Below are 17,376 nucleotides of genomic sequence, written 5' to 3' on the forward strand. Positions count from 1 at the left end.
AAGAAATACAATATGCAGTGGGTGGACGATGGAAATCTGAAAGGAACTCAGCAGGTCTGGCAGTGGAGCATTTAAATAGAGTCAGTATTTTCATTTCCAATTTCATCTGGAAAAGTACAGGAAATATAACTGAAATGAGATTCCTGCACACCTATCTGATATGGCTACTATACTAATAGTGTATGTAAACTGAGCCTATTCAATCCTTCATATGACATACTGAAATTAAAACTTAATTACAACAGTATACATGTGCAGTTTGTGAATTCAATCAGAATCATTCTACTCTATGTAACTTTAAATTGTTATCAAGCTGCAGAGAGTAGCATGAGTGACCGGAGCCCTAAAATGTAGATCTAAGAACATAGCTTGTGATCAAGCTTCCAAGGTCTGTCTTTTGACAGATTTGTTAGAATATCTTTATAGCTCCAAGATAATTTTGTTTTGCTTATTGGAGTAGACAGAAAATTCTAAAACAAAGGAGGTGATTTAAAAAACAAGACTGAAGTTGATCAGGATTATTTCTAACTTTGTCAAGACAACGTTTTGAAAGAATTTGGAGGTCTTTAAAATATAATTTTAACCTTCCCCTGCTTAGAGATTAATGTGCTTTCTTTGCAGTTCACTGTAAATCTATGGTTACTGGAATAAATAAAGTACATTTTTCACATGGATACAAATCATAGTGTTGAATTAGTATTGTACAATCTAAAAAAAAATTCAACATTAAAATTATATTTGCTTTATATTAACTAAGCAACCTACTTCAAGATGAACAAAACTTCTTCATCTAGGTTTAACAGTACATCCAAACCCAAAGTATGAAACTGAAATACCTACTTACCTGCTGTCACAAGGTAGGAATTAGGATCATTAACATCACACACAAAATTCTGAGCTGTTGAAGAAGCTACGGTTCTGGTAGTCGTGGGGTAAGTGGGTTTCAAAGTCGTACTGCTGATAGCCTGCATTGTACTGCTACTGTAAGGGGTAGCTGTGGGATTATCGATTTGGGTTTTGGTGACTGGTACAGTCAAAATTGTCATAAGAGCTGGATCCGAAGAGTTTCTAACTGGTGGAGGTGATGGAGTTGGTAGGAATGAAGTAGCAATCAAAACTGTCTCTGTAGATGATGGTAAAACATTGGGAAAAGTATGCAGTAGGGTTGAAGTGGAAGAATAGGGAAGATCAACAGTGGAGCTTGGAGTATCTATATTGATTGCAACTGTGGAAGCCAGACGATTTGAACTGGTTAGAGTGCTTCTCTCTGTGAAACTTGATTCAAAAACAGATGGCATTAACGTGGGTTGTATTACTTCATCTGAAGGTGACAGAGACTCAAAAGAAGACGTCATTTCTGAAATACTATGAGAATAGGCAGTGATAAATGAAGATTCAAGATCTACTGCAAAATTTGTATGGTTAGTAGATGTTGCCAATATATTCAATGTTGAATGTTCTGGCTTTAGAAAAGAAGATTCCAGATTTGAAGAAGTCAACAAATTTTCGAGGTAGGTTGTCTCAAACACAGAAAAACCTTCTGGATAGGATTCAAATAAATTTGAGTATTCTGTCGCTGAAACAATACTCGTTTCTGTTGAGAAAATACTTATTGATGAAGAAACCAAATCCAGAGATGGTTCCAGAATGCTGGTCAGTTCAAAGGATTCACTTGCTAAGAATTCTGGTAAATGTGTAGTCACGATTGAGGGGTAACTTGCATTTTTGTTCTGAGGTAAAGTTGATTTTAAATGCTCACTAGCTACACTGAATTCATCAACTGTAGGTGCAAATGCGAAGGTTTCTTCCACCAGCAGTGAAGGACTAACTGTGCTAATATCAAAATTATCCTCAAAAGATGAATGTAATACTTGATTTGCTGGATAGATAGTTGTAGAGGTGGTGGTATAGTACGGTAAGACTGTCAGTGATGGCACAGATGAAGATCTTAATTTTGCAGAAACTGTTGGAACTGAAAAGTGGGTATTGTAGGCTTCAGAGTCTAGCAGTTCTGAGCCAAATGAATCAAAGACTAAACTGGATGCCAGGACAAACGCAGCAGTGTTTGAAAAACTGAAAGGCATCATTTCAAGATCATCACCAGATCCAAACTCGTTAATAAATGACTGTGTGTGAAGTAATTTGGATGGAGAAAGTAAAACTCCATGTGGAGAGAGGGATGGATGTATGTGAGTGGAAAGCAACGGCACATTAAACTCTGTCAGAATCACTCCATCCGCTACTGCATTATTGTCAACTAAAGCAGCATCTGTAGATACTAACAGTTGAGGTAAATCAGATCTTGAACATGCTTCAGAAACCAGCTCTGATGTTAAACTAGCTTTGACTGGAGTTTTAACATGATGAACCAGAGATTCTAAAGTGATCTTAAACTCTCTTTTGCTACTGAGGAATGCAACATTATTTGAGGTTGAAGAAATCTCATTTTCCTGAGTGAAATCTTCCATATGATGAGAAAAGATGGCCTCTGTTCTATAAGGTGCATCATCAATGTGACTCAGCAAATCTGTTTCACTGTATTCCATGAAGGCCAAATTTGCCATTGTTTCACTTATGGCAGGTTGGAAAGCATGACTAACTGCGATTGACGAGAATAAAGTGGTTATAGGTTCAAATGACAGTTTGCTCGACGGCAGAATAGATATGTCTGAAACTATTCTAAAAGATAACGGATAATCCAAGATGGAATTTGAAAGATGCAATGAGATCTGTGGTTCTGATGACTGCCTCGTGGCACTGTTTTTCAGAAAACTAAATGGAATTACTGGTGATGACAATGTTGGCGTAAACAAATGCAGTGATGTAATTAGTTGGTATTCTTCGGTCACCATTGTAACTGATTCTGATGAAGCAGTGACTTGTGAATTATAAATGGTTGAAGATTCTTGAGAATCAGACAACACAAGCTTTCTTGACCAAGTTTGATTTTTAACATGCGTCAAGGTTTCTTCAGCGTTTAGTTGGATTCCTGCTTTTAGGTCCAAACTTGACTGCAAGGCTGATTCCACAGCAGAAGTGCTTATTTTGGATTCTTGATTTTGCTTTGTTAAGGCGGTGTCCAGTGTGTCATTTATGTCCAGATTTTGCTCATGTGTCCTGTCTGACAATACTGCATCATCTAAAAAGTGTTCACCTGCAAGAGAACAGAAAACAATTATTAAACATATTTCAAGGAGGTATGAAACAGTCAACATGCAAAGCATATTGGAATAAGCTTGTTTTAATAATTGCTGAAATTTTCAGTAATAAATTTGCACAATAAAGGTCAGGATAGCTCATTGCAAACATTCACTTTCATGGGTTAGGTGTACAAATTCAACAGTGTTAAGTAATTCAAAACATTTGTAAACACAACAATTTTCAAGTCACAAACACAAATTCAAGTGGTTGAGCAGTTTCAAATTTTGCACTGTTGTGCTAAGATCGACCAGCAAGGGCCATTCCTGGTCGCAGACAAGATCTTAGCAGTCATGATTGCAAAAATGCCGACCAGCAGCACAGAACAAAGGTTCAAATACTATCCAAGCATCAGAATCACCTTGTGGGGCTGTCTCAATCAACATCAGCATCGGTTTTGCAGTCTTGATTATCATTCCCACTGGTAATGCAGGTGTTATATGTTACAAAAGAGAAACATTTACAAAAACAAAAACGAATCAACAATATTCAGACAATTGATTGTTACTGAATTTTTCCCACTTAGGAGGGCTTATAGTAATTCAGTGGTCATGGAATTAAATAAAGAAAGATGACAAGAAAATCCACATTCATGTAGTGCCTTTGACCAAGGACATTTCTCTGAAATGTAACCAAACAGAACTTAATGATGATCCACAAAATAAGGTAAGTCCATGAACTGTAAAGATTCGGAGGGATATGGGCCAAATGCAAGCGGGTGGGACTATTTAGTTTAGGATTCAGGTCAGCATGAACCTGTTGGTCCAAAGGTTCTGATTCCGTGATGTGTGATTCTATAACAGCTTGGATTTGAAGTCAGCAGTAAAGCAATGGCATTCATCAGTAACCACACTGAGAATGTGAACTTACTTTATTTGTTAGCTGGGTAAGGATTCAACATCCTCTCCCAAATGGTCCATTGACAAGAGCAAAGATGTCTTGCAGTGAACACAAGAACATGAGAAATAGGAATAGGAGTAGGCTATTCAACCCTTGGAGTTTCATCTACCATTCAATGAGACAGTGACTGAGTTCCTACTTAAATACTGCACCACCCTCTTATCACTTGTTTTTAACATGTAGATACCTATCACATTCAGTCTCCAACAGAATCAACAACTGAGCCTCCTCAATCCTCTGTGCAAAAAATTCCAAAAATTCATCATCCTGAATTCACAAATTTCCCTTCATCTGTCCTGAACTGTCTGCCTCTTATTTGACAACGATGTCCTCTAGTTCTAAACAAAGTCGGGGTAAACATTCTTTCTGCATTTACCCAATTGATTATTGGAACAAATGATGCATGCCTCGCAGCCCTCTACTCCATCTACTCCAGCAGCCCTTCATTTTATCATCTCCAACCCCAGCCTCACCATTAAACCTGATGACAAGGACAGCACAGTAGTAGTGTGGTGCACCGACCTCTACACTGCTGAAGCCGGGTGCCAATTCGCAGACTTCTCCTCCTAGTGCCTCCCTCGACCACAACCTCACCTCCCATCACCAAATCATCTCCCGGACTCCCGCAACCTCATCACCTCTGGGGATCTTCCATCCACAGCCTCCAACCTCATTGTCCCACACCGCCCAATTCTACTTCCTACCAAAGATTCACAAACCTGACTTCTCCAGTCGACCCATTGTCTCATCCTACTCCTGCCCCACTGAACTCAGCTCTGCATACCTTGACACCGTACTGTTCCCCCTTTGTCCAAGGGCTTCCCATCCACATTTGGGACACCACTCACACCCTTTATCTCCTCTAAGTCTTTTGTTTCCCCAGCTCCCAAAGCCTCATCTTCACCATGGACATAGAGTTCCTCTATACATCCATCCACCATGACGAAGGCCTCCAAGCCTTCCGTTTCTTCCTTTCAAGCTGTCCCAACCAGCAGCCTTCCACTGACACCCTCATCCGGCTAGCTGAACTGGTCCTTCGCCTTCCAATCCTCCCACTTACTCCAAACCAAGGGAGTAGCCATGGACACCCGCATGGGACCCAGCTATGCCCGCCTCTTTGTTGGGTATGTGGAACTGTCCATCTTCAGCAGTTACATCGGCACCACCCCTCACCTGCTCTTCTGCTAATGCCGATGACTGTATCAGTGCTACTTCGTGCTCTCACGAGGAGGTTGAACAGCTCATCAACTTCACCAACCGCTTTCACCCCAAAATCAAATTCACCGGAACCATCTTGGACACCTCGCCTCACTTCCTGGACCTCTTCATCTCCATCTCTGGCGATCGACTAACCACGGACATCTAATACAAGCCCACCGACTTCCACAGCTATCCACACTACACTTCCTCCCACCCCAACTCCTGTAAAGACACCATCCCTTATTCCCAAGTTCTCCGCCTTTGCCACATCTGTTCCCAGGATGACCAAGTCCAGCCTAGAAAATCTCAGTTGGCCTCCTTCTTTCAAGATCACAATTTCCTTCCCACGTGGTTGATAATGCCTCCAGTGTATCTCCTCCACTTCCTGCCCCACAGCCCTTGAACCGCACCCCTCTCAATGCTACGAAGACAGAACGTCCCTGGTCCTCACCTTCCACTTCACATTCATCATCCTCCACCACTTCTGCCATCTACAAACAGGCCCCATCACCAGAGATATATTTCCCTCCCCACTCCTTTCTGCGTTCCGGGAGAGATTATTCCCTCTGCGACTCCTTCGTCAGGTCCACCCCCCCCACACCGGCATCTTCCTCTGCCACTGCAGGAAGTGCAAAATCTTCGCCCACACCACACCCCTCACCTCTGTCCAAGGCCGCAAAGGATCCTTCCACATCAAACAGAAATTTACCTGTATCTCCACTAATTTTATCCGTTGCACCTGATTGGTTTCCTCTACATCAATGAGACAGGACACCTACTTGTGGATCACTTCAGAGAATATTTCTGGGATACCCGCACCAAACAATTCCATCGCCTCATGGATGAGCACTTCAACTCCCCCTCCCACTCCTCAAGAACATACAGATCCTGGGCCTCCTCCATTACCAAACCCTTACCACTCGACGTGTGGTAGAAGAACACCTCATATTCCGCCTTGGGAGCCTGCAACCACACGGGATCAATGTGGATTTCAACAGTTTCCTCATTTCCTCCCCCCCACCCCACATGATCTCAGTTCCAAGCCTCCAACCCGACACCGCCCTCTTGACCTGTCCATCACCTTTCCCATCTATCCACTCCACCCTCCTCTCTGACCTATCACCTTCTACCTCACCATCACCCCCTCCCATTTATCTCTTAGCACCGCCCCTCGTCCCACCATCCTAATTCCTGATGAAGGGTTTATGCCCGAAACATCGATTCTCCTGCTCCTCGGATGCTGCCCAACCTGCTGTGCTTTTCCTGCACCACACATTCAACTCATTGCAATCCTGATGCATAGAGGAACACTTGGATCACCACTGCTTCGTACACTAACATTTTGGCATCTATCCAGATGTCACAAGCATGACATCTTGAAATCACACTCTTGTTTGGAGACGTCCAAAAGCTGTTCTAGCGCATTTAAGATGATGGTGGATCTCGTTATTAAGGTCGACATTGGAAGAGTGGTGACTTCCAAGATACGGAAAGTGGTCCACAGTTTTCAGGATTTATTCATGAAGTTGAATTGATGGTTCTATCAGATTTGTCTCCATTGGTAACAGTTGATAGGTGATCTGAACCTTCTTGGAATTGATGGTTAGTCCAAGTTTTATATGCATGGTTGAAGGCAGTCAGAATCTGTTGCAGGTGGTTTTCTGAGAGAGCTGCAACAGTGTTTCATCTGCATATTGGAATTTGACGAGGGAACTAATAGATGTCTTGGTTTCGGACTAAACAAGATTGAAAAATCTGCATGTGTTCTGAAGACAATTTTGATTCCTGGGGGTAGCTCATCCTTGATGATGTGGATGACTGTCACAGTAAAGATGGTGAACAAAGTTGAGGCTGTCATGCACCCCTGTTTTCCTCCTGATCTGACTTGAAAAGGCTCCCAGTTACTGTTGCTGACCATAACTATAGCAAGCATGCCATTGTGGAGGAACCTCAGGACTCAAACGTGCTTTGCAGGGCATCCATAGATGGATACGACATCCCATAGCAGTTCCCTTGATACAGAGTCAAACGCTTTGGTGAGGTCGATGAATGCCATATACAAAGGCTGAAGTTGTTCACAACATTTTTCTTGTAGTTGTTGCATAGTGAAGATCATGTTGATTCTTCCAAATGATGATCTAAAGCTAGTGTCTCCAAAAGGACCTTCTCATCTAAAAATTTGAGAAGGTTTTTCATGACATCGGTGAGGACCTTTCCTGCTGTTGTTTCCCTGATAGTTTCCACATTCAGATGGATCGCCTTTCTTTTTGTAGATGGTAATGATTGCCGAGTCTCTATAGCCTGCTAGCACATCGTCATTTATCCCTATCTTGATGGGAAGTTGATGCAGTTGGTAATGAAATAGATCTCGGCTGCTATTCCATCAAGTCCAGAAGCTATGTTGTTTTTCAAGGCTTTGATGGATCCTAAATAGGGCTACTCAGACGTGAATACTGCTACCAAACAACTTTCCTGCTTTTGTCCAAAAGTTGAGCAACTGAATCAAGTATTCACCACTTTCGTGCCAGCTCTTAACTAGGAGCTGAAAGCCATCACATTGCCTGCTCTCGTCAGCCAAAAGACTTGAACAAAGACGCCTGTGTGTGTATTTGTTTAATGTGTACTTGACATTGCACTTCAGGAAGCACACGATACTTCACAAGTCAACCAACTGATTCCAATGGCATGGAGCCGATGGATTTGTTGCAGCCTTTATTTACCTTCACAGCTGTTGAGCTTGAAGTAACTTTGTCCACCTGTTCCATCGTTCAGGTCTTGGTTGGATTGTTCTTTGTCAGGGACCTCGCCTTCGACCTTACTGCCATGGGTGACTGACCAGTGAGAAATTTTGTCGCTTTGAACATCTGCGCAGGATATGCAGGCAAGTGCTTGACTGTGGCCCAAGGGGGGGGGGGTGCTATTGTACAGTAGAATTATCTGTTCTTAGTGTAAATAAGGTGATAATGTTTATTTATTTGTGGAATAGGTGACAGTATTTCCTTTTGACCCGAGGGCTGGAAGCTACACATATTTCACAGTTGGATGTTGAATAACTGAATTTCTGGTTTATATTGAAGACTCTTAACAAAACTCATACTCAATAGGAAAAGAACTTGTAGTTTAATAAGCTGAGTGGAATATGCATGTAATAGAACAATCCTGATACATTTTCATGTATACCACATTGAGCAGATTTGAATTTATGAAGCTCAGCTTCCTAATCTTGATTGTTCTGGAATGTGAATGTCTCATGACACTTACAAGTAAGGAAAACACAAAGGCTGAAACTGACATAGTAAGAAAGTTGGAAGATGTTCATACATGTGAGACAGAGAAAGAGAAAACATTCTTCTGTAAATTACATTCACTGACCCAAGGATTCAAGGGACACAGCGAGAACGCGCGAGGGAGAGACAGGATGGAAGCTGGTGGAAAGATTAACTCTTTATGGTCTGATCTGCATGTACACTTACTTGTCATGGATTGAATGTGTGTATTGTTCCCTGGAGCTCGAGATCCGGGAATGTTATGAATTTAATTTGTATTTTGGGAGTCTAAGATGATTTTAAAAGGAAAAGCCATTTTGTACGACAATGATACTGGGCATGTTAGATGAGCGAGGTTACCTCATGATCTTTTCCACATAGGTTAAACTAGTTTCTCATTATGATGACTGTTAAACGAGAAGCTTATCTAGCTAAAGGCATATGACAATTTAGCCTGACTTGATCAGGGTTTCCCACTTTGATGAGCATGTAGCTTAATTAGTCAAGCGTACTCAGACTTATCAATTAGTTTCTCTTCCTCGACAAACTTTTGCCAGTTTATTGCTGTTTATCTGATTAAAGTAGCTCACCGCCACTTTCTCAAGGGCAACTACTGATGGGCAATAAATGCTGGCCAGCTAGCGACACCTACATCCCACAAATGAGTTTTTAAAAAATACAATAGATCATAAGACTATTTGTAATGAATCACATGGTCAAAACTTTCCAGACGTTTTTAGATTAACATAAACATTAAAAGAACTGAGAGATGAATGTGTTGATGTTGTTGTTTACTAAATTCGGTTACATACAGTTTGTAACCTCTGTTTAGTAAAGCGTCTTAGGTGGGGATGGCATTTCTGAGAAATTAAAGTTCAGACTCTGGAATATACTCAAATTCTTTGAACCATCAATTCACATCCAGATTGCTTTAAACCTAATATTAGCTTGAATTTAAAGTTAGTTAAATCCAGCATTACTTGTCGGCAATAAACCTAATTCTCTCAGTAAAAATCCCTTTGCTTTTAGAGAGCAATTCATGGGAAACAGCAGTGGAGGTTCCAGAGGAGCTCAATGACATGAGACACAATTTTCTGTTTTGGACACACATGTTGCAAAGCTGCTCGACCCTCAATATTGGTCAATGTCTCAGCGCACATTATTACTGCAGCTGCACTCTCCGGACCATTAAGATAAGTGACAAACTTAGGCAACAAAGTTGGTTACAAAGATTTCGAAAGGAGAAGAGACACCAAACAATTTTGAGGGAAATTCCACATAGCTATGTGCTAGAGCTAAAAAGCAGCCATCACTTCACGCGAAGCAAAATATTATGATTTTAATAAATCTTGTCATTTTTAATCTAACAACAAGATGGTCATGAAATCTACTGATTATTTGAAAAACTCAACTGGTTTTGAACATACAGGCCCCTAGTTTTACACCAGTACTTCCCAAACCTACACTATAAGATTGACTTGTAGTGAATTTCAAGCTACGAAGGATGTACAGTAAATACTGACTGTCTTGCCACTATCATTGCCTTCAAATTAAAAATAAACTTACTGATGGCTGTAGTTTGTTGTACTGATTGGAAAAATAATGTCAAGCATGAAGAAATCAAGCCAGAAAATATGGCATCTCAATAGTCTAACATTAGCTTTAAGTATGAGGAGATAAGTTTACTGATTAATTGCACCTAGGCTTACAATTCATTTAATTGTCTAATGCCTTTCACTTTATAAAAGCAATCTTAAAATAATTACGCCAAAAATATCTCTCATTTTTTAAAACAATACTTTGGAGTTTGAGGGAAATAAAAACTTTCCATAATCTTGGTGGTGCTTTTCATTCTCCTTCCAGATTTTCTTCTTATTTATCCACACTTGAACACACAGCCTCTTAACTAGGATAGGACTCTATGGTATCCACAATGCTGAAGAGTGACCTGATACCAAGAGGTGTCCCTCAGTCGTTACTATTTGCTCGTACAATGAAATATATACAGACGTGGGCCTTTGCGCATTTCCTTAAAGTCCAGCTAATTTTTTTCCTTCCTAAAGTGGCACGGTGGCACAGTGGTTAGCACTGTTGCCTCACAGCACCAGAGACCCACGTTCAATTCCCGACTCAGGCGACTGACTGTGTGGAGTTTGCACGTTCTCCCCGTGTCTGCGTGGGTTTCCTCCGGGTGCTCCGGTTTCCTCCCACAGTCCAAAGATGTGCGGGTCAGGTGAATTGGCCATGCTAAATTGCCCGTAGTGTTAGGTAAGGGGTAAATGTAGGGGTATGGGTAGGTTGCACTTCGGCGGGTCGGTGTGGACTTGTTGGGCCGAAGGGCCTGTTTCCACACTGTAAGTAATCTAATCTAATCTAATCTAACTCTTTAAATCTATACTGCCAGCAGCACTTGGGATACCTTTGAGCTTTTGAGGCAGACTACCTTACCCTCAATCAAATACGACTAATATATGCACCATACTCATTTTCCAAACTGTGTTTTATAGTTCTTGCTCATTAAATTTACCTCTCAGCGCTAAGTAAAGGTTTAAATGTGTTCTAGTATCTGGAAGACACATTTGGAACACACAGACAATATCACTATATTACTGGCCCTGCTTAATGTTTAAATGAAAAATTACATGTGCATTGCCCATGTTATTAAATTTAAAAACATACTTTTCAGTTGTCTGTAGCAGAGTAGTAGACTTTTCACTTCAACAGAGACTGAAAAATAATTAAGATAAAAACTTTGCAGCTGTCATTCATGATGACATTTAAGTGATATCATCAACAAATGCATAATATTTCAAACATGATTTGAAAACTTGACATCTGAAGCTCATTTAGCATCTAAAACAATCTTAAATAATGACAAAGAAGACAATCTTGCATCTGTAAACTACAGTTTATGACTTCAGAATATGTCAAAGTGCTCCATACATCTTACTGTGTCTCAGAAATTGGCAAGACTAAGAAATGAAGGGGTACATTCTACAATTGTAGAATCTATACCTACAATTACTCAGCAATGAACTTAATTGAGTTTTTTAAAGAAGTAACGAAGAGGATTGAGGAGGGCAGACCGGTGGACGTGATCTTTATGGACTTAGTAAGGCAATTGACAAGGTTCCTCATGGTAGACTGGTTAGCAAGGTTAGATCACATAGAATACAGGGAGCTATTGGGATACAGATCTGGATGGAAGGTAGAATTCGGGTGGTGGTGTAGGGTTGCTTTTCAGATTGGAGGCCTGTGACCAGCGGTGTGCTACAAGGATCAGTGTTGGGTCCACTGCTTTTCATCATTTACATAGATAACATGGATGTGAACATTGACAATATAGTTAGTAAATTTGCAGATGACACAAAAATTGGAGGTGTAGTGGTAGGTGAAGAACGTTATCCCAGAATACACTGGAACCATGATCAGATGGGCTAATGGGCCGAGGAATGGCAGATGGTGTTCAATTTAGGTAAATGTGAGATGCTGCATTTTGGAGGGGCAAATCAGGGCAGGACTTATACACTTAATGGTAAGGTCCCAAGGAGTGTTGTGAACAAAGAGACCTTGGAGTGCAGATACATAGTTCCTTGAAAGTGTAGTTTGCAGGTAGACAGGACAGTGAAGGTGGTGTTTGGAGGTTTTGCCTTCATTGGTCAGTGCATTGAGTTCAGTAGTTGGGAGTTCATATTGCAGCTTTACAAAAATTGGTTAGGCCACTATTGGAATACTGTGTACAATTCTGGTCTTCCTACTATAGGAAGGATGTTGTGAAACTTGAAATGATTTAGAAAACATTTACAAGAATAAGAATGTTGCCATGGTTGGGGGATGTGAACTATAGGGAGAGGCTGAATAGGCTGGAGCTATTTGCCCTGGAGCATCAGAGGATGAGGGGTGACTTATAAAATCATGAGGTCATGGATAGGGTAAGTAGACAATGTCTTTTCCCTGGGTGATAGAATCCAAAACTAGAGGACATTGGTTGAAGGTGAAAGGGGAAAGATTTTAAAAGGATCTAAAGATGCAACTTTTTCATACAGTGGGTGCTGCATGTACAGAATGAGCTGCCAGAGGAAGTGGTGAAGAATGGTACAATTACAACATTTTAAAAGGCACCTAGATGGGTATAGAGGGGTTTAGAGAGATATGAGCCAAATGCTGGCAAATGGAACTAGATTTATTTGGGATATCTGGTCAGCATGAATGATTTAGACCAAAGGGTCTGTTTCCTAAGCAGGTTGAAGAAATCTGGAGTAGTCCATGCAAATAAACTGAAAATAGCTTTGAGACAAAGGGGAACGATTAAGTTTAGTTGGCTGTTTGCTAATAGATCAACCAAATGGTGGAGTGGAGAAAAAAACCTTTCTCTACTCAAGTTAACTTGAAGCAATAACAACAGTCAGCAACTTAAAAACACCAGGAAAACTCAAAAACAACTGAGTCTTTTTTTTAATAAAACAAAACAGTTTTCATGCATTCATAACTTACAGCCCTGTAAACTTCAAACTATCTGAAAAGCAGAGTATTTTTTAAATTTTCAGAATTAATTTTTACTCAGTAATCATAATGTTACATTTGCTTCCTACTCAGCAAACCTTAATTTTGTCAGTGGCTATGATAGCAACTACCAGCTTTCAATGGAGATGATTGGACGTAAATAGATCAATATCCAACAAGTAAGTTGCAATCAGGGAAACTGAGGCCACCTGGAAGCATCTTGTTAATCAGAATGCTGTACAGATCAGGGACTGAATCTGGGATATTTCTGGCACAGAAGGCTCAGATCAGTGGAGCTACTAAATAACCCAGTTAAGAGTTGATCTCAGAAATGTCCAAGAGTGCAAGGATAGACAAGATTAAAATCATAGAATGTGATTCAACTTCACCAAATAATCAGAGTCATAGAGCTGTACAGCATGCAAACACACCCTTCAATCCAACTGATCCATGCTGACCAGATATCCTAAATAACCTAGTCCCATTTGTCAGCAATTTGACCCATATTCCTTTGAACACTTTCTATTCATATACCCATCCAGGTGCTTTTTAAAATGTTCTTATTGTACCTCCACCTTTTCCCCGGCAACTCGTTCCAGACACAAGCTCTACATAAAAAAAGTTACCCCTTAACTTTTTAAATCTTTCCCCTCTCACCTTATAACCTATGCCCTCTATCTTTGGGCTCATCCACCCTCTGAGAAAAGATGTTGGCTATTTACCCTCTTTGTGCCCTTCATGATTTTATAAACACCTACAAGACTCGCTTCACCGCCCCCCCTCCCCCCGCACTCCGCCTCTGACATGCCAGGGAAAACAAAAGGGTCCAGTCTATTCAGCCTCTCCCTATAACGCAAGTCCTCCAACCATCCTTGTAAATGTTTTCTGCACCCTCTCAGGTTTAACAACATCCTTCCTCTGGAAGGACAACCAGAATTGTATGCAGTACTCTAAAAGTGGCCTCACCATATTTTTAAAAAAAGGGAGATCCTACCTCCACTTTGTTTTGCATATCTCAGGAAATTGGCTAACTTGCTTTCAGAACGGATGTTGAAATTATGCTAAATTCATTATCATAAATAAATAGTATGGCGATTCTGTGTAATAAGTATTAATATACTGTAATACTTAGTGCAAAACAGTTTCATGTTTATATACTTTAGTACAAATCCAAACTGTGGAAAAAATGCTTTACATTTAACATTAGTCATGTGAAACTTGCAAGGGTTTAGAAAAGATTTACAACAACATTGCTAGAGTTGGACGATTTGAGCTAAAGGGCAAGGCTGAATAGGCTGGGCCTATTTTCCCTGGAGTGTCAGGGGTCGAAGGGTGACCTTACAGTGGTTTATAAAATCATGACAGTTATGGATAGGTCTTTTCCCAAGGATGGGGAGTCCAAAACTAGAGGGTATAGATTTAAGGTGAGGGGGGAAAGATTTAAAAGGGACCTAACTAGATCACTGATGCATTATTATTGAGGGAAGAATCAAACAGTGGAAGACTACAGGACAAAATCACTCTCAGATATGGCCAATCACCAGGAACCTCTCTCAACAAAACACCAACTCAAAATGGAAAATTTTGCCCAGTATGCTTATTTTGCTTCCTAGTCTTTCTTTTGTACAACTTATCTCTCTTTTAATTATTTTCAAATCACTGCCATACTGACAACTGGTTTAAAATATTAAAAACAACTAAAAGTAAGATGAGCAAATCCTTCAGTTACTTCAGTTTGTGTGTGAATTGTTTACCTATGTCTCGAGTTTTGTAATTTTAAAACAAAGGCATAAAATAGTAGGTCACAAAGTCCTGTTGAATTTAGGTGAAGCTAGATGGGAGAGTTACCAAACTCTGCAATTTTCTGAAAAATCAAGAACTTCCAGGATAATGTACAATGCTGTACAGGTCTCCAAACCCCTGTCATTTTTGTTTAAACACCTCCAACAGCACTAGCAAATACTCCCCCTAGGACGTCAGGTCCAGTCCTGCCCAGGTAAAACCAGTTTAACTTATAGTGGTCCCAGTAGGCAGTGTCCACATATTTACTAGACTTTCCTGCAGCACATGGTCGCACTTTTCTCACCCAACTGTACATGTGTTTCAGCCTACACTGCATGTATGCATCAATGGCAAATTCAGAATGAACAGTAAAGGTTAAATTGTGAGTATTAATATACTTATTATATAACTCTAATGTCCAGATATTGATCCTGGGCCTGTGGCTTTGGGGGTGAATGATCATAATTGTTTTGTCATTTTAAATGTAAAGACTTAAGTAGTCTAGATCAGACTTAGCCTTTTTGAAGAAGAGCCATGTTGAACAAATGTGCATTGCATTTGAGAATAATATTTCTGAAATACTAATGAGTGTTAGCTACTTCTGTTTCTGAACTGGTGACAGAATACCACTAACATGCTTTAGAAGGTACAGTGTAGTTTGTGCCACTGATAAGATAACACCTTTATAGTGTAACCAGATATCCATGTGTAAGTTTAAGCCACATGACATAAGGAAACTACATATTAAATATCTGTTGTTCTTGACAATTGAGTACTGGCTGGTAGAAAACCCGAGATCTCTGTTGATAGTCTCTTTACTACCTGTTGATTGTCTCTTTAGACATCATACCCCTGAATAACATTTATAACGCTCTCCATCTGTTGGCATTAGTTCTAGTAGTTTAATTTAATACTGTATTCGTATTTTCACATAATTATTTCTAATCATTTACTTCATATTGTAAGCAACTACATTTCAGACTATTACTAATATAATTTTGGAAAATATATTTGCATGCAATTTCCTTGAAAATACTAATACACCTAGGGATCAGCTAACACTGGCAACCACCTGAGCATCCCTGCTGACAAATTTTCAAGAACATCTTGCAAACAGCTCACAAAACGCTTTGGCCATATTTTCTAACTTGCTCTAGATTTGGAAATCATGCCTTTATATTTTCACTCTTGAAATAGCTAGAACACAATAGCCACAGCAGTTAAAGAGGTTGACACAGCATCTCTGATGAAAGGCAGTTGGGAACAGGCAACAACTGCTGGCTTTTCCAGCAATACTTAGTCCCATTAATTTTTTTAAAATTATTTGAGAAAATTAACATTTTAGGTACAACACAAAGTCATAAAGTTAAACAGCACAGCAGATTTTTTGGTCCACTTTGTCCATGCCAAACAAGCATCCCAACTTGACCAAGTTCCATTTGCCAGTATTTAGTCCATATCCCTTTAAAACCTTCCTATTCATATACCCATCCAGATGCCTTTTAAAATGTTGTAATTGTACTACTACAGCATCAGAGCTCCACAGTCCCCTTTTAGTGGGATGAGGTGGCAGGAGAGATGGAAATATTCATCACAGCTGGCACTTTCCAAAGCTGATACTTCTGATGTCGAATTTAAAGACCAGCCACGCACCATTTCAGATGCTGCAAACCAAAAGCTGCCTCTCACATTGTAGTGCTCAACCATCAACATGGATGATATGGTTCAGTGATGGTGAAGAGTCCATGCCAAAAGACACAGCTGGACAGGGCCAGGATAACAGCCAGGTCATTACTGTAAAATGAAATGCACAACAGGCCAGGAAGAAGGTGCATGATCTTCTGTACTCCTCAAAGAGAAATGCCACCATATTTGCATTGCTACCACACAATCACAGGTGTATGCCATTAAGCTCTTTCTCCACAAAAAAAATCATGCTCACAAATTATCCAATTCTTTCGGGGCGGCACGGTGGCTCAGTGGTTAGCAATGCTGCCTCACAACACCAGGGACCCGGGTTCAATTCCCACCTTGGGCAACTGTCTGTGGAGTTTGCACATTCTCCTTATGTCTGCGTGGGTTTCCTCCCATAGTCCAAAGATGTGCAGGTTAGGTGAATAGGCCATGCTAAATTGCCGTAGTATTAGGTGCATCAGTCAGGGGTGAATGTAGGGGAATGGGTCTGGGTGGGTTGCTCTTCGGAGGATCGGTGTGTTTCTTGTTGGGCTGAAGGGCCTGTTTCCACACTGTAGGGAATTTAATCTCTCACTTCAAGTTTATAGCAGTTCCCTCAGGGATTTAAATGCAAGTTTCTCTTCCTTGAGCTAAGGTGGTGAAGACATGATTGTTATCTGTCTTTTTGTGAGATCTATCAAGTATTTCGCAAAGGGGTTTTTATTGCAAAGTAATCACTGGAGTTTCAAGAAGCACAGCACAGCTAGAGCTAAGCATTTCCCACAGCAGTAAGAAAGAAAGAAAGTAGACAAGAGTAGCGCTCTCATAATTGCTTGTACTTAAGTACAGTTAG

General features: G+C 40.4%; 1 protein-coding gene across 1 annotated transcript in view; it reads right to left on the reverse strand.

Annotated features, from left to right (window-relative positions):
* Positions 1-17,376, reverse strand: part of si:ch211-1e14.1 (UPF0606 protein KIAA1549) — a 257,773-nt gene that overhangs the window by 147,024 nt on the left and 93,373 nt on the right. Inside the window, exon 2 of the mRNA XM_060839554.1 lies at positions 845-3,154. Coding sequence (XP_060695537.1) covers positions 845-3,154 — 2,310 coding nt within the window. The remainder of the gene's footprint in view (positions 1-844; positions 3,155-17,376) is intronic.

This window comes from Hemiscyllium ocellatum, chromosome 19 (genome assembly GCF_020745735.1).
Source record: "Hemiscyllium ocellatum isolate sHemOce1 chromosome 19, sHemOce1.pat.X.cur, whole genome shotgun sequence".
In the NCBI taxonomy this organism is placed as follows: domain Eukaryota; kingdom Metazoa; phylum Chordata; class Chondrichthyes; order Orectolobiformes; family Hemiscylliidae; genus Hemiscyllium; species Hemiscyllium ocellatum.